This window comes from Capricornis sumatraensis, chromosome 9 (assembly GCF_032405125.1).
Source record: "Capricornis sumatraensis isolate serow.1 chromosome 9, serow.2, whole genome shotgun sequence".
Taxonomy (NCBI): domain Eukaryota; kingdom Metazoa; phylum Chordata; class Mammalia; order Artiodactyla; family Bovidae; genus Capricornis; species Capricornis sumatraensis.
Genome location: NC_091077.1, coordinates 60272018 through 60292369, shown reverse-complemented (window position 1 = coordinate 60292369; position 20352 = coordinate 60272018). Strand labels below are relative to the sequence as shown.

Genomic DNA, 20352 nt, shown 5'->3' with positions numbered 1-20352 from the left:
GCCTCCTTCTTGAACTTGGCATCTAGTTGACTGGAGAGGTCTGTTTTATTGTTCTTTCAAGTGATTTTTCCTCTTCTTTTTGTTTGTTTTTGATTAATTAATTTATTTTAATTAGAGGATAATTACTTTGCAATACAGTAATGGCCTCTGCCATACATCAGCATGAATTGGCCATAGGCATCCATGTGACCCCTCCCTCCTGAACCCTCCTCCCACCCTCCTGCCCACCCCATCCCTCCGGGTTGTCGTAGAGCACTGGTTTCGGGTTCCCTGCATCATACATCAAACTCCCACTGGCTATCTGTTTTACATATGGTAATGTATATGTTTTAATGCTATTCTCTCAAATCATCCCACCCCTTTCTTTCTCCCACTGTGTCCAAAAGTCTGTTCTTTGTGTCTCCTTTGCTGCCCTGCACGTAGGATCTTTGGTACTATCTTTGTAGATTCCCTAATATATGTGTTAATATATGATATTTGTCTTTCTCTTTCTGACTTACTTCACTCTGTATAATAGGCTCTAGGTTCATCTACCTCATTAGAACTGACTCAAATCTGTTATAGTTGAGTTGTATTCCATTATGTATATGCACCACGACTTCCTTACTCATTCATCTGCTGGTGGACATCTATGTTGCTTCCATGTCCTGCCAAGTCGCTTCAGTTGTGTCCAACTCTGTGCAACCCCATGGATGGCAGCCCACCAGGCTCCTCCAGCCCTGGGATTCTCCAGGCAAGAATACTGGAGTGGGTTGCCATATGTCCTAGCTATTGTAAATAGTACTGCAGTGAACACTGAAGTACATGTGTCTTTTTCAGTTATGGTTTCCTCAGTGCATATGCCCAGTAGTAGGATTGCTGGGTCATTATGGGAGTTTTATTCTTAGTTTTTAAAGAAATCTCTATACTGTTCTCCATAGTGGTTGTATCAGTTTGCATTCCCACCATCAGTGTAAGAGAGTTCCCTTTCCTAAGCATTTGTTGTTTGTAGACTTTTTGATGATAGCCATTCCAACTGGTGTGAGATGATACCTCATTGTAATTTTGATTTGCATTTCTCTAATAATGAGCAATGTTGAGCATCTTTTCATGTGTTTATTAGCCATCTGTATGTCTTCTTTGGATAAATACCTGTGGAAGTCTTCTGCCCATTTTTTGATTGGGTTGTTTGTTTTTCTGGAATTGAGCTTCATGAGTTGCTTGTATATTTTGGAGATTAATTCTTTGTCAGTTGCTTCACTTGCTGTTATTTTCTCTCATTCTAAGGGTTGTCTTTTTAGCTTGCTTATAGTTTCCTTCATTGTGCAAGAGCTTTTAAATTTATATTATTTTAAATAGGTTCCACTTGTTTATTTTTGTTTTTATTTCCATTCGTGAAGGATCTTGCTGTGATTTATGTCAGTGTTCTGCATATGTTTTCCTCTAAGAGTTCTACAGTTTCTGGTCTTACATTTAGGTCTCTAATCCATTTTGAGTTTATTTTTGTGTGTGGTGTTAGAAGTGTTTTAATTTCATTCTTTTATATGTGGTTAACCAGTTTTCCCAGCACCACTAATTGAAAAGATTGTCTTTTCTCCACTGTATATTTTTGCCTCCTTTGTCAAAGATAAATCTTTGTCAAAAATTTGACCTTGGTCAAATCCACAGGTGTGTGGATTTATCTCCAGACTTTCTATATTGTTCCATTAGGCTGTATTTCTGTTTTTGTGCTGGTGTTAATGACTGTAACTTGGTAGTATAGTCTGAAGTCAGGCAGGTTGATTCCTCTAGTTCCATTCTTCTTTCTCAAGATTGCTTTGGCTATTTGTGGTCTTTTGTGTTTCCATACAAATTGTGAAATTATTTGTTCTAGTTCTGTAAAAAATACTGTTGGTAGTTTGATAGGGATTGCATTGAATGTATAGATTGTTTTGGGTAGTATAGTCATTTTTACCATATTAATTCTTCTAATCCAAGAACATGGTGGATCATTTCATCTCTGTGTTGTCTTTGATTTCTTTCATCAGTGTCTTATAGTTGTCTGCATACAGGTCTTTTGTTTCTTTAGGTACATTTATTCCTAACATGACTGAAGTGAATTAGCAGCAGCGGCAGCATTCCTAAGTATTTTATTCTTTTTGTTGCAATGATGAATGGGATTGATTCCTTAATTTCTTTCTGATTTTTCATTGTTAGTATATAGGAAAGCAAGAGATTTCTGTGTATTACTTTTATATTCTGGGACTTTACTGTATTCATTGATTAGCTCTAGTAATTTTCTAGTGGGATCTTTAGAGTTTTCTATGTAGAGAATCACATCATCTGCAAACAGTGAGTTATACTTCTTTTCCAATCTGGATTCCTTTAATTTCTTATGATTGCCGTGGCTAGACTTCCTAAACTATGTTGAATAATAGTGGTAAGAGTGGGACCCCCTTGTCGTGTTCCTGATTTTAGAGGAAATGCTTTCAGTTTTTCACCATTGAGGATAATGTTTGCTGTGAGTTTGTTATATATGGCCTTTATTATGTTGAGGTATGTTCCTTCTATGCCTACTTTCTAGAGAGTTTTTATTATAAATGAGTATAGAATTTTGTCAAAGGCTTTTTTTGCTTCTTCTAAGATGATCATATGGTTTTTATCTTTCAGTTTGTTAATATGGTATATCACATTGATTGATTTGCATATATTGAAGAATCCTTGCATCCCTTGGATAAAGCTGACTTGATCATAATATATGATCTTTTTAATGTGTTGGACTCTGCTAGAATTTTGTTAAGGATCTTTGCATCTATGTTCATCAGTGACATTAATCTATAATTTTCTTTTTTTGGTGGCATCTTTGTCTGGTTTTGGTATCAGGGTGTTCTTGGCCTCGTAGAATGAATTAGGGAGTTTTCCTTCATCTGCACTTTTCTGGAAGAGTTTGATCAGGATAGGTGTTAGCTCTTCTCTAAACATTTGGTAGAATTCACCTGTGAAGCCATCTAGCCCTTGGCTTTTGTTGAAGATTTTTGGTTACAGTTTCGATTTTTGTGCTTGTGATTGGTCTGTTCATATTTTCTATTTCTTCTTGGTTCAGTTTTGAAAGGTTATACTTTTCTAAGAATTTGTCCATTTCTTCCAAGTTGTCCATTTTATTGGCATGTAGTTGCTCATAGTAGTCTCTTATGATCCTTTGCATTTCTTTGTTGTGACTTCTTTTTCATTTCTAATTTTATTGATTTGAGTCTTCTTTTTTCTTGCTGGGTCTATCTCTTGCTCTTTTAATTGGGAATAGGTTCTCTTTTTAACTTTACTTAAATTTATCTTTGTGAATTTAGGAAAAACAGTTACCTACTGTGGTCTCAAAGGACTTTTAATGTGGAAGTGTCCTTGTGTAGACTGTGTGAGTCCATCATTTTTGGTACGAATGCCAGCCATGTCTTTTTCGGAGTGGAAATTATTCCTTTGATAGTGGGTGTGATTGGTGGTGTGGTAACTAGAGTGTGCACTGCAAAGTGTGGGGAGTCCTCTGCTTAGTTCTGTGGCTGTCACAGCCCTGTTGGGGGTGGAGTCTGCTCTCCTGTTGTTGAAGTAGAAGCTCTGATGATTGGGTTCAGTAAGGCTGCACTGCCAAAGGATATGAATGCTGAAGCAAGTGACAGAGAATCTCTGCACCACCTGTGCAGGTGTCCTTGGTTTTGCCTAGGAGTAGCCCAAGGCCATGTTCCTTTCTCCGTTGTGGTTTTCTGAGACCTAGTGTTAGGCAGGTACTGGGGGCCAGGGCACTGTGGCTGCGGGAATTGAAGTGGTTGTGCTGCCGCTTAGCACCTGGGCTTTCGAGGTGATAGGACCCTCCCAGGGCTTGTCTACCCCAGATATGACTCCCAGCTGTGGTGTGAGGTATGCAGGACTGGAGTGCTCCCACTGGAAAAGGAACAGCTGCGTTCTCCTCTCCAGGGTCTACTGGGGGGGTCGTGTGATTGAGGTTGTGCCACCTCGTGTGTGCACCAGCACGGTCCGGTGATGATGGACTTGCTCCTGGGCCCACTCCTTGGAACGGGAGCCCTGATAACCGGCTCTGACATCAGCCTTGACCCTGTTGTGTGTGGGCTCACAAAGTCTACACCGCTGGAGCTGCTTTCCTCTGTGAGCATGCTGGCAGTGGGGGGTCTTATGGTGGACTGTGCCCTGTGGCAGACACTGACAGTGGAGGCCCAGGCCACACTGCAGGCAATCTCTGCACAGCTGGACTGAGTCCTCTCCCAGGGGCCATCTGCTCAAGGCCAGGTTTCAGCACCTAGCTGCTGTGCATACTAGCAGCCCTGCCCAGATGGCATATTGGGTTGACAATGTGAGGTCATGGTAGCCATCAAGTGCTGGTCCCTCTTTGCCCCGACTGTTAGCAAACCAGCACACACATGGTCCTTGCAAGCAGAGACCAGGCCCCTTCAGCTCCCTGTTCTGGTGGACTTCCCAGCTGGCAAAGGTGGTTTCCAGGGTGAGAGAACCTTTCCTCTTTCATAACTACCCCCCAGGGGTGCTGGCCCCTTCCTGATGCCTTATTTTTCTTTTTTGTCCTACCTGGTTGTATGGAGATCTTTCTTGCAGCTTTGGTTGTATAAGAGGTCTTCTGCCAGTTTTCAGTCGGGTTCCTTTGAGAACTGTTCAACATTTAGATGTATTTTTGATGCATATGTGAAGGGAAGTGAACTTCATGTTCTACTCTTGATCTCCTCTTGTGTTTGTCAGTAACTGCAACACTGATTCAGATGAAGTCAAGTGTAGAGGTGGGGGATTTCTGGCTTACTGAGGATGAGAACTCTGATACCGTGCTTCCCCATCTCTAGATTTACTACCTTTTGGAAATCGTCAGCTCACGTGGGTCTTACCACCATTATTATTATTATTTTTAATCATAGAAGCCTATTCATAATTGCAACAACCTCTGCCATCCTCTAGGACCCTGCATTCTGCAGGAAACAGTTTGGGTAATGCTTACCTGGTCAGACTTTCTTAGCAAAGGAGAAACCGAGACCAAGAGAGGGCTTCTCTCTGATAGTTTTATTTTGAAAAATGTGCATGGTTCAGCCTCTCCCCATGTCACTCATTTCCACTCACATGAGAAATGACCGAAGGACACGAGTCTGGGTTTAAATTATGTGCATTTATGGGAAACAAAGATATTCAACAACAATAACAAAGCCCTTCAATCTCTCCAAGTTCTTAACCAGCGATAATGAGGCAGTTTCAATGATTGTGTCTGGCTGGGGACTTTTCTAAAAGGGTCAGGACAGTTGAAAGACATTGGCCAAAAAGAGAAGATGCAGAAAGGGTGGACATTTTAAATGAGAGTATATTAGACCTCCCTTCTGGCCCTTCATCCTATCACCCTTTCAGGTTACAGTCTCCTCCCTTCAGTCTCCTTCACCTTCCTGAACTTCGCTTAGATGCAGTCTCTTCCAGAAAGCTGTCCTTGGTCTGCACCAGCTGCATCTGCTTTCTTAGTAACGTCCACACACTTTCTCATGCTGTCTCCTATCACTTTCTGCCTCACATCCGTCATGTTTGAGTACATGCCTTATGACACCCATTTTTAGTAGGCATGCCCCTGAGATTGGGCCCCAGGTTGATGATTCTAGTATTCCCATTGCCCTCCCACATTAAGTGCTCAGTATACAGCAGGTGCTCAGCATCAGCAGGTAGGTGCTCAGTGAGGTTTTGTTGAGTTGAAGTCAGTTCTACATTTGCCACAACACATAACCTCTTGAGAGTCATAACTCATTTCCACTTCTTCATCCTTCCTTCGCAGTCTGACTCAAGCCATCTCCAGGAAGGAACAGACCTCACCATCACCAACTCATGGTTGCAGATTTGGGGAGGGGAGGAGAGATGGTTAAGCTTTCATCCCTGTTCCAGAAGGCAAGGAGGCAGGAAAGGCAGCCACTGGGGAAATCAGGATGACCATGAGTGACGTTGGCCAGTGCTCCATTTGGAATCTCATAAGCAGTCATTCTTCAAAAGTTTCCCCCGTGAAGCGTGGCCACCTTTCCAGTGGGAGCCGAGGACTGGTGGGGGTGTGGCTGGGCTGCTCTACCAACCCAGAGACCAGACAACATAGGCCAGGAAGCTTCCTTTAGGACGTGGTCTGTATTACCTTTGGAGGGGTGTGTTAGAGGTTGTCTGTCTAGTTGTTCGGTTGGAGCCGTGGTGGGAACATTAGCCCTGTGGCAAGTTGTCAGGCACATAGATTGTAGTAAGGCTGAAAAATACAGGCTGCAAAAATGGGCCTCTCCTCCTAAGGGGGAGGGTCCGGAAGTTCTGGGAGCAATGAGGGAGGGTCCCCAGGGGTCCTGCAGCCCTGGCACTAACGGCGTCCTGCTGTCTCCTGCTCCCGGCTCCCACTTTCTCCCTCGGGTTCTTCACGTAGGGGCCAGGCACGGGGCCATGGGAAGTAATGATGCAGAAAAGGGAAGTGCTTTTTCTTTTCCTACCATGAGTCATAGACTTGGACTAGAGAGAGGTGAGGATTAAGGATAGAAGGAGGATTGAAGAGGCGAGGCGAGGCCAAGGCCCTATCCATTTGTTTATTTCTGTAACGAATAGATGTGAAACCCACATTTCTAGCTGCATCACCCCCAGACAGCACTGAGGTCCTAATGGTGGGGGGGAGAAAATTCTTCAGGGCTGTCAAAGGTGTTCAGTGACTTGGGGAGAACGCTGTGGATCCACCTTGAGAAGGGCCCCTCTGGGGCCAGTGAAGTGTGAAAACTGCACAGTCAGCATCCTCCCTGGAGGTTGGGGGAAAGAGCCGAGAAGCAGAGAGAAGAGAGACTCCTTCAGGCACCTCTTTTAGGAAAGAGAGTTGGACCTTGGGGGACTCAAGTCAGGACAGATGTTTCAGTATAAAAAGGCTCCCCAGTAAAAGGATGGGAGTCCCCACAAATTCCTTCCCAAACCCCATTGCACTTAAAAAAGAGAAAGTAAGGAGCATAAAAATATCTTGATGATGTGGGCTTGCCTGACGGTACAGAAAAGCAAGTCTCATGGCAGGCAGTGTGTCCCATTACACAAGAGGATTATACCGAGCTTCAGTATAGAGATTTTACATATATCTTTATATAAATGCATATATATTTATAGAGCCTCTGCCTAGAACAGCCGGGCTTGCTTCTTGAGTTCATTCCTCTTCCAGAGGGCCAGCCGGTCAAACTCGGAGATGGTCATGCCAAAGACCTGGTAGAACTCTTCCTGGGACAGATGGCGCTGGAAGAAGAGGGGAGGAGACAGAGGGAACAACGAGGACATGAGAGGCAGGCAGAGGCAGGAGTGGCTCCTGTACGTTTCCTCTGGTTCTGCTGTGCCTGGCACAGTGCCTGACCCACGGAGGGTGTGTGATGAGTATCATCTGTCGAGTGGATGACTGTGAGTGAGTGTTTCCTGGGAGGGACCTCTGTAGTGGATCTGGCTGGAGAGGCTTTCTCTACCCAAGACTCAGGCGGGACTTCCCTAGTGCCTCTCAGTTGGCCTCCCCTTTCTACATCCCTGCCCCATGCACTGTGTCCAGGAGTGTGTATGCATAATGTTACTGCTGTCTACTTTGGACAGAAAAGGAGGCATGTCCAAGATTTTAGGGTGTATTTCCTCTTAGTAATAAGTTTACCAAAAGAATCTGGAAGGTTTTTCCTTAGGTCAGTGAATGAAAAAAAAAATTCCTCTCCCGATTTCTCCATACCATACTCTTTGTTATATGAAAACAAGTATGCCACATAATGAAACATTGTTCTTGTCTTAATGGATTTTTTAACCCCTTTTTGCCTGTCCTTTCTCCTGTCCCTTCTGAGCAGAGTTGAAAGTTGATACAACTTTGATTTCTAAGCTTTGAGTTAGAAATATATGGCACTTAAAATGTGGCAAAATGTAAACAGTTGGTGAAGGATAAATGGATCCTCATTTTGCTATTCTTGAAACTCTTCTGGAGGTCTGAAATTTTATTTTTCAAATAAAATTTGAGGTCTGACATTTTATTTTTTAAATAAAATTTATGATTTTGTTTAAAGAGAGAATTAGATGGCCTATATCCTGCCTGAAAGCTTACTGCATTCACTTGCTCTTGTTACCAGTTATATTAGCTCATCAGGTATTGAAGGAAATTGAATGAGAATTATGTGTACAGCCACATAACAATTAACCAATTCTCTGGCTTGTTGTCACTGTGAATGAATGTTTTTGCCACATTTCCAACACTTTCTTTAGGTAAAGGTAACTTTGATATTTTTGTTAGATATCGTTGGTTATATATCATACTTTTGTTAGAGATCACTGGTTATATATCTCAGTTGAATTTTTGGGTAATTAGTATTTAACCCTACCACCAGTTACCTATATTGCATTTTTATCATGCTTATATGTACGTTCACCCTTTTCTCCTTTAATTCTTCCGACCACTCTGAAAACCAGGAATTATTTCTACCCAACTGAAAAGTGAGAAAAGCAAAAGTCAGAGAATTAAAATGACTTGCCCAGGAGGGAGGGGAGGCCACTAGGTAGGTAGCAGAACTGAGTCTAGGGCTCCTGACTCCAAATGCAGTGTATGCCCACCACCCTCTTGGTCAGTTTCAAAAATACACAAGAGAGAAAACAGCACAATTCACACCCATGCCCCTCACCCAGATTCAGTGACCATCAGAATCTGCCACATTTTCTTCTTTTTCGTCTCATTAAGTGTCTTAACTCTAGATACTGTCACTTCACTCCTACATACAGCAGTTGGCATCTCCAAGCATACTGGGTATTTATTTTCTTACATAACCACAACAACAGCATGGGCAAGAAAAAAATGACAATTCCACAGAATTACCTAATAGTTGTCCATAATAAAATTCCCCCAATGGTCTCAAAAGTATCTTTTTAGAGCTGGTCTATTTGAATAAGGATTCAGGCAGCACCCACATGTCACATTTGGTTGTTAAACTCCTTCAGACCCCACCAGTCTAGACAGTGTCCTTCTTCTTTTGTTCATGCTATTGACTTGCCCAGATCTGTTTTACTTTCACTGAAGTGCTGAAAATATGTGGATATGAGAACATTCTTTCTCTGCCCCTTCCATAGTAAAGCCTGAGGGGAACTGTAATTTAGTCTAATCTGTTCTTTTTCTGTTGTTGGAGAGTGATGGTTACTATTGATTCTCTAGCTGGCTTTCGCCACTGTGTTAAAAAATCTTTAACACAGTATAAAGGAATTAAGCCGAAACCACTCAAGTAGCCACTGTAGGACACACTGAGGAATCTGAGGCTTTCTTCTCTCTATTGAGGGCCACATGGAGTCTCCTTTCTCCTGAGTTTTCAGAGCATTTAATGGCAGCCTGTCCACTTGACATCCATCACAGACTTTAATGCATAAAGACTGTGTGCACGGGCTTTAGAGCCAGGCAGATAGGAGTGTGTGGCCTTGGACACGGCACTTTCGACATCACTGAGCCTCAGTGTCCTCTCGTGACAGTGGCAGCGTGCCAGTACCTGCCCTCATGGATCCTGTGCGGATGACTGAGATGGTGAGGGCCGTGCTCTCGGCACAGTGACTCCCCGGCACTCTCGTTAGTGCAGGGATCTCTTCACGTGTCTGTCGCACAGTGTGGCCTAGTCTCCATCTCTTTTGATTCATCTCCTCCTCGTCCTCTCTCCTGGGCTCACGTGGCCCCGACCACACTCACCTCCTGCTGTCCTCCAACACACCAAGCTCACTCCTGTGTCAGGGCCTTGGCGGTGGCTGTTTCCCTGGCCCAGAATGTGCTTCCTTTCTATAAAAGCATGGTTTATACTTCAAGTGTTTGCTCAGATGTCATGTTTTCAACAAGCTCTACTCAGACCTCCCTATTTAAGCCTGCAACTCACCCCTCCAGCTCCCAATCCACCTCACTCTGCTCTCCTCTTACCCCTTCCCCTCAGCCCTGTTACCTCCCAACACACTATTATTTCCTTATTATTGTATCATTTCCTTATTATTGTATCATTTACTATATGTCTCCTCACATGAGAACACCAGCTCCAAGGGGGCAGGGGTCCTTGGTTTGTTCACTGATAACACTGCAAGCACCTAGAGCAGTGTCTGGTATATATAATAGGTTTGAAGAAATATTTATTGTGCGAATAAGTATACTTTGAGCTCCCTGAGGACAGAGGGGTCTCCTTCTTCAGTGCCCACCCTGAACTGCTGCTGCAGGGTCTCTAGCCCAGGAGTCTCAGCTCAGGCTACATATCAGACATCCCTGGGAACCTCTGAAGAACACTGATGCCTGAGCTCCTTCCCCACACTGCGATTTAATTGGACTTGGGTGGGACCCTGTACTAGTATTTTTAAAAAGCTCCTCAAGGGATTCTTAGAGAAGGTTGTGTTTTCCTGGGTGTCTAGGAGCAGAGCAGTTGGTCATCCAGGATGAACCACGCTTGTGAACATTTTCATCCCTAAATGCTGGCTCCTCTGAGCTGCTGAGGGAGCTGTCCCCGTCAGCACCGGCAGACACTTACATGGGGAGAATCACCAGCTTCTTGTCCCCGCTACCCCAGCCTGCTAGAGCTGGAAGGACTCACAGAGCCTCCTGGCTGCCCACACCCCCCTCCTATGGCTTCAACCCTCTACTCTGGGCAGATTCCTTAGCTGTCAGGTCAGGGGTGTCCCAAGAAGTGCTGAGCCTCCTCTCTTACAAGCCTGCATTCAATTCCACAGACAACTCCTGACCCTTCTCCTAGTCCAGGCCCTGTGGTAGATGACAGTGTGTCAGACAGAGGAGATGGATGGCTTGATGAGCTGATGCAAAGGAGAAAGGTACTGGGTCTGTGCTCTGGACACAGGGCTGGAGGAGGCTGGAAGAGAAGGTGAGTGACACACCCTGAGGAAAGCTTTGGGGAGGCTCTGGGGCACAGGCGTCACTAGAATGGAGCCCTGAGGAGTGAAGGGGCTGCTGAGATGGAAAGGGTGTTCCAGGGAGAGGCAGGGAGGGAAGGGGCAGGGGGTACTTCTGGAGTCGGTGTAAGCAGGGACTGGAACTCCACGCCCAGTGGACTGGACGGCTCGAGAGCCCAAGGCCATGCTCAGGCCTCTTCTGTTCTATATCGCTCACTGTTGCTCCTCCCTCCTTGTCCACCTGGACCCGCCCGCCCCAAGTCCATCCAGTTCCTCCCTCTCCCTGGAGGCCTGTGTCAGCACAGCCAGCCTTGTGGTCTTCAAGTAACAGCACAGAAGCTCTGGAGAGCTTTCTACTCAGCACACTGCTGGATCCCATGTCAAGGGCTCCGTGCGTACTGCCTCATGTATGTCACTTGGCAACCTGAGGGAAGCATGACAATCACCCCTTCTTACAGAGAAGAAAGCCAAGGTTTGGAGAGGGGCTAGTTTGTCACGTGGCCAAGCTGTCCACCTAGGGATGGTAACATCAGGGTTGGAACCTAGGGAGTCCTGCCCGAGACTTGCTTATATGATGTTTACCCTCTGCAGAGAACTGTCCCCATCCTTTCCCACTGCAGGCACTGGTTTTCTATACAATCCTGTGTAATGCCAGTGCTGTGTTTTATCTTAGCACACAGGCTGCAGGCCCTTGAAAGGCAGGAACCAGATTCAGCTCTCCTCTTACGTCTGCAAAAGTATCAGCCCAGTTTGGAGACACGCTATAGCTGTGCATTACAGATGCTAACTGAATCAAGAGGCTGCACAGAACAGCAAGGAACAGCCTGGGCTAAGGAAACCAGGTAGGAGTCTCTGCTTTTTCAACCAGCTGTGTGACCCCTATGTCATTCATTCTGTCTGTCCCTCCCGAGCTGGGTTAGACCAGTCAATTTCTGCAAGCACTTCAAGCCCAGAGGCTCCTGCTCAGTTTCTGTACCTACCTCTAAGCGTGTCCGGTCCACATCCTTGGGCAGTCGGTTTCTCCCTCTTGTGGTCACCAGTAGCAGCTCATAAGGGTAGATCTGAGGAGAGAGGAGGGGGTGTTTGTAGGCTGGGTGAGGGTGGTGGCTGTGATCCCTCTTCTATCCAGGAAGGGCCAGAGATGATCAAGTCTGGAGGAAGCACTGGTGCATCCTCTTTGGGGTTTCCTGGCAGCCTCAAGGCGCTGTCTCCCAAAGGCAAGGCCCCAGAGTCCTCGGATACTGCCAGGGATGAGCGTGGTGTGGGAGCAGAAGGGTTCCTGCATGTGAATGTCTCATATCTGTGATTGGCAAGCCTCCAGGAAGGTCTCTGAGGCCTGAGGGAACTGTCTGGTTTCAGGAGGCAAGAGATGTAGGGCAGGATTCAGGGAAAGTGCCCAAGGAGGGACCGGAAATGCTAGTCCTGAGAGGACCCTTGGGGTTATTTGTCGATGTTCCCTTCCCTGCATAGACAGTGCTGTCATCTTCCCGCTCGTCCCCAGTGTAGCAACTTGCAGGGTCCCAGAGACCCCCAGGGTCTATGTATCTTTACCTTGTACTCTGCAGAGAGAAAAGAGACACACAAAAAGTAGAAACCATCAGTCTTTGCTTTGCATCCCTACACTGGCTTCTGGTATAGAGACCCTGTCCTTATTGAATTCATCCCAAATCAAGGCTGGTTTGAATACAATGGAGAAAGGGGTTGGGCTGATCCAGGGACAGGTTTTTAGAGATATTTAGAATAGAAATAAGAAGAGCCTGGGGGCCATGAAACACATGGGTGAAGTCCTTCATCTTCCAGGGGGATTCCTCCAGGGTTTGATGTGGACCTGCCTGAGCCTGCTTATTGGAGCCAGATGAGGCTGGTGGAAGAGCATCACAGCGTGACGCTCATGGAATTTTTTCTGGGAACAATGTGTCTGGCTCTGAGTGTTTCCCTCCTCCCGGGGACTGGCAGGGAACTCCAGCTCAGCAGTACTGGGAGAAAAGCAAGCACTCTGTGATGGCTCTGGGAATCCAGATGGGACAAATGGCCTGGAGATCACCCAAGGCCAGGGACCTGAGAGGATGAGGGAGGAGCGGGGGAAAAGGGAGGGAATGGGAAATGAAAGGGAACTCGGGGTCTAGATAGAGCCCAGGGTGGGGCCATAATCGTTTGTCAAATGGGCAGTTGTGAGCGGTGCATTATAACGAAGTCCCAGGAGAGGCCCACACTCACCTCGCATGCCCCAGTTGACGGCGTTCATGCTGTCGTAGTGGAATAGGTCTGCGCTGGGTGTCTGCAGGGGAGATAGAAGCAGGGCTGGCCTGAGGTGGGCTCACCTCTGCCTCACTCAAGTCCTCACCCATCTCCAGAAAGTGCACTGGAGCTGGTGGGACTTGGCGCTGCCTCAGAAGCCTCAGTCTCAAGTTGGGATGATTTAATTTGCTGCCGTGTGCCTAGGCCTGGCACATAGTAGGCACCCGTAAATAGTCATATACTGGTGAACTGCAGCATATACTTTCTCTCATTACTCAAGTATCATTTTTTCTATGAGACCTACCCTGACAACTCTATCTAAAATTATAAGTCGCCCCTTCCTCAGCTTGCCACCCTTCTTGTCCTGCTCAGCTTTCCCCTTTTTTCCCACAGCACTCACTACCCTCTGCTGCTGCTGCTGCTAAGTCGCTTCAGTCGCGTCCGACTGGCGACGTAGTGTGTATAAGGTGGTTTGTATACTACGTGCTACTGCTTGCTTTCTCTTTCTCCCTACAAGAATACAAGCTCCAAGGGGCAGGGGGTTTTGTTTGATTTGGTCACTGGTATTCCAAGCACCCAGAGCAATGCCTGGCATACATCAATGGCTTTCAGTATAAACATCTGTTCACGAACAAATGTCCAGGCCCTGGGCGTGTTGAGGACAGGGTCTGTCTGTCCCCTGCTTGGGAGAGGGGATGGTATTAACACCAGCCATCACTCTCCCATGGAGCTCTATCCCTTTTGTGTGCTTAACCCTAAAATCATCTCTTACACAGTTAAGTCTCCCACTTCTGTCCTTTGCAGTCTCTTCTCTACACAAGGAGGAGCCCATTAGAAATCTGAGTTGGATGGTGCGGCACACTCGCGGAAACCTCCTGAGTCTTTACCAGCGCTGGGCCCTAATGACACCTGTCTGGCTTCATCTCCACGCTCCCTCCATCCCAGCCTCGTGTCCTCTCCACCGAGGGACTCTGACATGGTGCTTGCCTCTATTTGGGTGGCTCTTCCTCATCTTGGACAGGTGAGGTCGTCCTTCCCTGCACTCAGGCCTTTGTTTAAATTCACCGCTCCTCTGACCTTCTCCAAATACACGTGACTGCTGACTTCAAGTCACACATGCACTTACAGGTCACCTGTCTCTCCAGCTAGAATGTGAGCTCCATAGGAGCAGCAAGTATGTTCACCGTAGGACCCCCAGCATCCTGAACAGTGCCGGCCCTCGGTAGGTGTCAGTAATGAATGTCTGTCTTAATGTCCCTTCCCTCCCCCCGTCCCTTGTCTAGTCACAGAGCCTCTCCTTTTGCCAACAAGCCATTTTCATTCCCTTTCAGTCCTTAAACCAACTCAGCTTCCATGAAAGTTTTACGCTGTAGGATATCTAAGAGTTCGGACGGCTCCAGGCCACAGCAGGTGAGTCAGCTGGCCTGAGCTCGAATCCTGGCTCAGCACTTTCTAGGAATGAGAGCTCAAGCAGGTCACTGCACCTGTCTGTACCTCCATTTCTTCATCCACAAAATAGGTTATTAAGAATAGTAACTACCTTGCAGGGTTATAACAAGTGAGTGCTTGTACAGTGCTCAGCGTGGAGTAATTGTGCCATGAACACTAGGGGCTCCCAGCCCTCCCGTGGGGGCTCTTTTGTCAATGCACCTCTAGCCCTAAAGCCTCTGTCTAGGTTTCACCTGTTTGTCATCACCAACGAGCGGATGCAGGAATTGTGAACTGCTTGGGGATAATGTCCTCAGTGCATCCTCTCTTACTTACCCTGTGCAGCCCGTTTCTTCTGTAGGCAGGCAGGGAGGCAGATTTAGAGATGAGGGGATCTGAAAAGGAGCCAAGACAATTACCAGAAGTCCCAAGCCAGGGTTTCCTCTCCCTGAGGTCATCTGGGCAAATGGCCAGGGTTACTCCCCACTTTCATAGGAAGGGGCATGGACAGGGGCTGCCAGCTCCTTCCACTGCTCTCCAGGCTTACAACTGACCATCTCACCCTGGCAGAATTCAAGGCCACCCCGAAGTACCCACTCACAGAGTCCTTTGGCCTTAACTGCTCACATTTACACTCCTATGATGGACCCATGTGTCCTGGCCACAGGGTGGTTCTGAACATAGGCCCTGGGATTGGAGTCGAGCTCAGAACTCAGACAGGCAGGCTCCCACATGGGTGGAAGATGTGTATGCTCGCTCTTTCTCTCTGGGAGCTGTTGGGCACGGCAGCCCTGGTTCCAGAACCAAAGATTAAGGCCCACCATCTGACAAACACACGGGGTGGACTATGTCAGATGAGGACTGTGCTGGAACATCCATGCTGTATACTCTTCACTGCTCAGGGGGCCCTGCAGCTGACTCGGCTCTGGCCCTCACGCAACATGATGGTCTGAAGGTAGCGTGGGCAGAACATACCGCTGTCGGCCAGGTAGTGGGACCGAGGGGCTGCAAGAGAGAGAAGTTGGAGACCAGTTGAATGACAGAAACAGCTCTCATTCCTGGGCCACCCTGGCCGGCGGGGCGGAGGGCGTCTTCAGTGCCTCCTCCCACCGGTCAGCTTCTAACTGCTGCACCTGCAGCAGGTCCTCCCTCCTCAGGCCAGCCCAGAGCAGGCACTGTGTGATATTCGCTGCACACATGCCATTGAATGGAGCTAAATTTTGACCAGCACTGATACAATGCAGAGCCCAGAGCCAGGGGTTGAAAACAGTGCCCCTCAGTGGTCAAACAGGGAGACAGCTCATCAGTTCATCATTAATAGATGCCCAGCTTCAGATTAGTAAACCATGCTTATCTGTAAGATAGGGAAGGACAGTGTCTCCTTTATAGGGTTCTTGTGAAAGATATAGGGCACCATACAGTAAATATCAGCACGGTGTCTGACAGATACAAACCCTCAATAAAACTGGCTTTATCATCATCACTACCACAGTCATCTTCGATCTCACCTGGAATCAGGTGCAGTACATACAGCAAAGAGGGGAAAAAGCTTATGGCCTGAGTCTCTCTGTGTTGGGTCTGACTTTGGGCAAGGGGTCTCTCGTCTATGAAGTGGGTGGTAATAATCCCTCTACATTCTGGGTCTTTGTGAGGACCAGGGCTATAGTGTATCTGCAAATGCCCAGCACACTGGATTATAATTGGTACCTTTGTTTATCCATCAGATATTGAGCTGAGACAGGACTTCCTGGCAGGACTGAATCCCACAGGGCTAAGCAAGAGATGAGGCAGGCAGAGTCGTGTGTGGGTCCAGGAACAGGGAGGAGCCTCTCAGGGCAGAATGCTTGAACCAAGCCTCTGATTGTATACTGCCAGTGATGGAAGGCTCAACTACCTCAACAGTCAGCCCTGTTTATCTTCAGACTATTAGAAGAGTTTTTTCTTTCTTTACATGGCACCTGACTGGAAGTCACAGCTTCAGATTGACCCAAAGAGGCAGAAGTGCCTCCTCAGGTCAGAGCATGGTCTTTAGCCTGTATTCTAGACCCTGGTGAGGCTGTGTAGGAGGTTAGAGTCACTTAGGGAAGAACTGATGGGAAAGAAAGTGCCCCCTCCCACCCCAACCCAGCAGGCTCTGGGGCAGTGCTTACAGCCATTTAGGGACACATCATAGCCAGCTGTGTGCAGGGCCTCCCGGCTGCTGGTGGAGCTCCGGGGCGGGGTCCAGGGGTCTGCATAGGAACTGGACCTGGCCTTCATCTCTTCCTTCAGAATTAGTCTGCCGATTCCACTCTGGAGCTGGGGGTGGGAGAGGAGGAAGATGAAGTTAGAAGGAAACAAAGAACACTGGGCTGAAACAGGCCTGGGGAGGGCTGAGGGACCAGACTCTAGAGTGAACCTCTCACATTTTTTGCCTTCCCCGACGTGTCTCTCTACCTTCGTAGCATCCATGTTTTCTTTAGGGGGACTTCATTTCTCTACTTCATAAGTAGTCCTGTGGTCAGGTCGGGGGGCCCTGGTGGTGGGCACAGAAATAAGGCCTGGCCAACAACAGCATTAACCCTGTCCACAGTGATTGGTTCAGCGATGGACAGATGGCGCTAGCTAGGCCAGGGAGAGCCTTCCTGGGACTCTTGGGAGTTGCTGGCACCCAATTTTTAAAAAACAGACATTTTTTTTTGGGGGGGGGGTGAAAGTCACAAAACATAAAATTAACCATTTTAAAGTGTCCACAGAATACAGTGAGTGGCATTTAGTACATTGCTGAAACTGTGTAGCCACAACCTCCACCTATTTTCACATCATTTTTATCATTTTACCCCCTAAGAAGACCCTCTACTCATTAAATGATCACTCTCTTTTTCCCCCTTTCCTTCTAGGCCTTGATAATCACCAGTCTCGGTTCTGTCTCTGTGGATTTACCCCTTCCGGATATTCCATATACATGGAATCGTACAGTATGTGGGCTTTTGTGTCCGGCTTCTTTCTCTAAGCGTAGTGTTTGCAGGGCTCATATACATTGTCCCATGTATCAGCACTTCATTCTTTTTGTAGCTGATACTCTGTCATATGGATATGCCACATTTTGTTTATTCATTCGCAAGCTCATGAACATTTGGGCTGCTTCCACCTCTTGGTTATTGTGAGTGGTACTGCCATGAACTGCGTGTATGTTACTGAGTACCGGTTTTTAGTTCTTCTGGGTATATACCTAGGAATGGAATTGATGGGTCTGTGAACAAAGAACACCTCCTGCCACATCAATAAACAAAGGATGTTGCAGCCGTCAAACCAACCTCTGCAGCCACCCCCGCCCCCAATGGTGCACCCTGAGGGGATTCAGAGTGGAGTAAAACAGGATACTGGCCCTAGATAGCTAAGGTGCGTGTCAGATGAATCATTTCAGTGAGCCCAGACTCTTGCATCTTACCATACAAAGAAAAGGGCTAAATTCATTAACTTGAGATGTTTGTTTTTCCCTTAATTATAATCTTTTGATGTTTGACTATTTTTTGTCTTGTTTTACAGAAACTCCTTTATCTCCTGGTTCCTCCCTTACCTCTTCAGAACTGTGCCTCAGAGATTTCTGAGAGCTTAGGTCCTTAGTGTCTGCTGAATAAAACATAATTCTCAATTTTTCAGTTGCATATATATATATATTTTTTGTCAACAGTTTTGGCAGCCACAAAGGGACCCAGAGCAGACTTTTCTCCTCTGCCTGAACTCTAAAGGCTCCAGAGCCTAGGTACCAGCAGAGATTCTTGGGCCTGTCTGCCTCCTCAGAGTCCAGATGAATTTGGGTGAATCTCTCCTGTTATTGGGCTTCCCTTGTGGCTCAGCTGCTAAAGAATCCACCTGCAATGCAGGAGACATGGGTTCGATCCCTGGGTTGGGAAGATGCCTTGGAGAATTCCATGAAGTGTATAGTCCATGGGGTCGCAAAGAGTTGGACATGACTGAGTGACTTTCACTTCACTCTTCTATTATTGGCTGATGATCCTAAGTTTTATTCAGTGGTGTTAAACTCCTCACTGGAAGAGAGATAGGTTATCCTTGAAACTTAGTTTCAAGAAGAGGTACCTGGGTTATCTGTCTGAAGACACTGTGAAGACTTTTTGCCCAGTTTAGACACTGAGTGGGTTATCCTCAGTTGAAATACTGAGGAGACTTGGCTCAGTTGTAAGACCCTGAGTAAGGTTGGACAGAGTAATTATATAGACTGGCTTGCCGTTTTTCCTTGAATTGGATGCTTAGAGTTCGTCAAAATAAAAGTGAAGATATCTCAAGAAAGCTTTCAGCTCAGAAGGAACATCACCTCCTGGCTGGCAATGGCTTTCTCAGGAAACCAAGGAACTTGTGGGAGTGATAGAGGCAAGTCTTCACACCGTGCAGTTGTACCTATCAGGGTAACTCACTCTTTTTACTTAGAACTTGCTTTCCATGGACATGCAAAAGAGCTGACCACTCCATACTCCAAGCACCCACAGTGGTCTCAGGCTCCTGAAGGGAGAAACCAAAACATAGGGCTAAAAGGATTCCAGGCTAAAATCTAGAGAAGTTAAGCTCACATCAGCACATTGGCTCATCACGAGCCATCACTAGTGATTTTATTTTGACAAACTGACCTTGGAATGGGGAATAAAGCTTTCAAAAAAAAAAAGAATAAGGATCGACAGGTTGCCAGCCTCTAAGACCCGAGCCAGATTTCTGCATGTATGAAACTTAATATTTACAAGTACTTACTTCATTAGGAACTGAAGGAACTCTTGTCCTGAAAATGACTAAGGCAGGGGGTGGGGGTGGAGAGGGCCTCTTCTATTGAGTACACAGTTAAATTAGAGAAAACCGTCTTGATAGAACATCTTTACGGAATTCTGACCTTAAAGAAACAAAAGCCCTTCTAGGGAGAACCTGCATTTCTGTCCCTGTGTCTTTGAGATGTAAGTATTCTACCTGATTTTCTTAGGCATTTTGTGTATGTGTCATCAGTGTGGGCCATATTCACATTTCTTATTTTTAGAAACTTGCAGGACAAAGACAGTTGCTTTTAATTATCAAAAATGGTCTGCTGGCTAAATGATATTAAGTCTTTTTCACAAAGAGCAAGGCCATAGTAATCTGAGCAAGCAAATTTAACTTATTCCAACTGTTATTTATAAACTAGTAAGTTTATATTGTAATACCTGATTTATAACTAAGTTTTTAAGGTGAAACTAATGTAAATATACATATACATTACACGAGGTGTCTCTATCTCCAGAAACACTGTCAAAATTTAATTTATAAAAGAATTCTATTTAATTAGCTTAAAAGTAAGTGCTTACAAATTAAATACTTTGATGCTTTTGAACTGTGGTGTTGGAGAAGACTCTTGAGAGTCCCTTGGACTGCAAGGAGATCCAACCAGTCCATTCTAAAGGAGATCAGCCCTGGGTGTTCTTTGGAAGGAATGATGCTAAAGCTGAAACTCCAGTACTTTGGCCACCTCATGCAAAGAGTTGACTCATTGGAAAAGACTCTGATGCTGGGAGGGATTGGGGGCAGGAGGAAAAGGGGACGACAGAAGATGAGCTGGCTGGATGGCATCACCAATTTGATGGACGTGAGTTTGAGTGAACTCCGGGAGTTGGTGATGGACAGGGAGGCCTGGGGTGCTGCAATTCATGGGGTCACAAAGAGTTGGACACAACTGAGCAACTGAACTGAACTGAACTGAAACAAAATGAAACTGGCCAGAATGAATTTCACGTTCATCTAGGAAATATTCAATATTAAATTAATACCTGGTATTAAAGCTAACTTAAGCTTGCTGGTTTAATTAAG

At 46.2% G+C, this 20352-nt stretch overlaps 1 protein-coding gene across 1 annotated transcript in view; it reads right to left on the bottom strand.

Annotated features, from left to right (window-relative positions):
- Positions 1-5123: 5123 nt before the first annotated feature.
- ABLIM3 (actin binding LIM protein family member 3) overlaps positions 5124-20352 on the bottom strand; it is an 87595-nt gene continuing 72366 nt past the window's right edge. The window contains exons 16-22 of the mRNA XM_068981118.1: positions 16680-16827; positions 15505-15534; positions 14866-14924; positions 13081-13141; positions 12415-12422; positions 11844-11924; positions 5124-7227 (exon numbers count right to left, since the gene is read on the bottom strand). Of these exons, the coding sequence (XP_068837219.1) occupies positions 7114-7227; positions 11844-11924; positions 12415-12422; positions 13081-13141; positions 14866-14924; positions 15505-15534; positions 16680-16827 (501 nt within the window). The 3' untranslated portion in view covers positions 5124-7113. The remainder of the gene's footprint in view (positions 7228-11843; positions 11925-12414; positions 12423-13080; positions 13142-14865; positions 14925-15504; positions 15535-16679; positions 16828-20352) is intronic.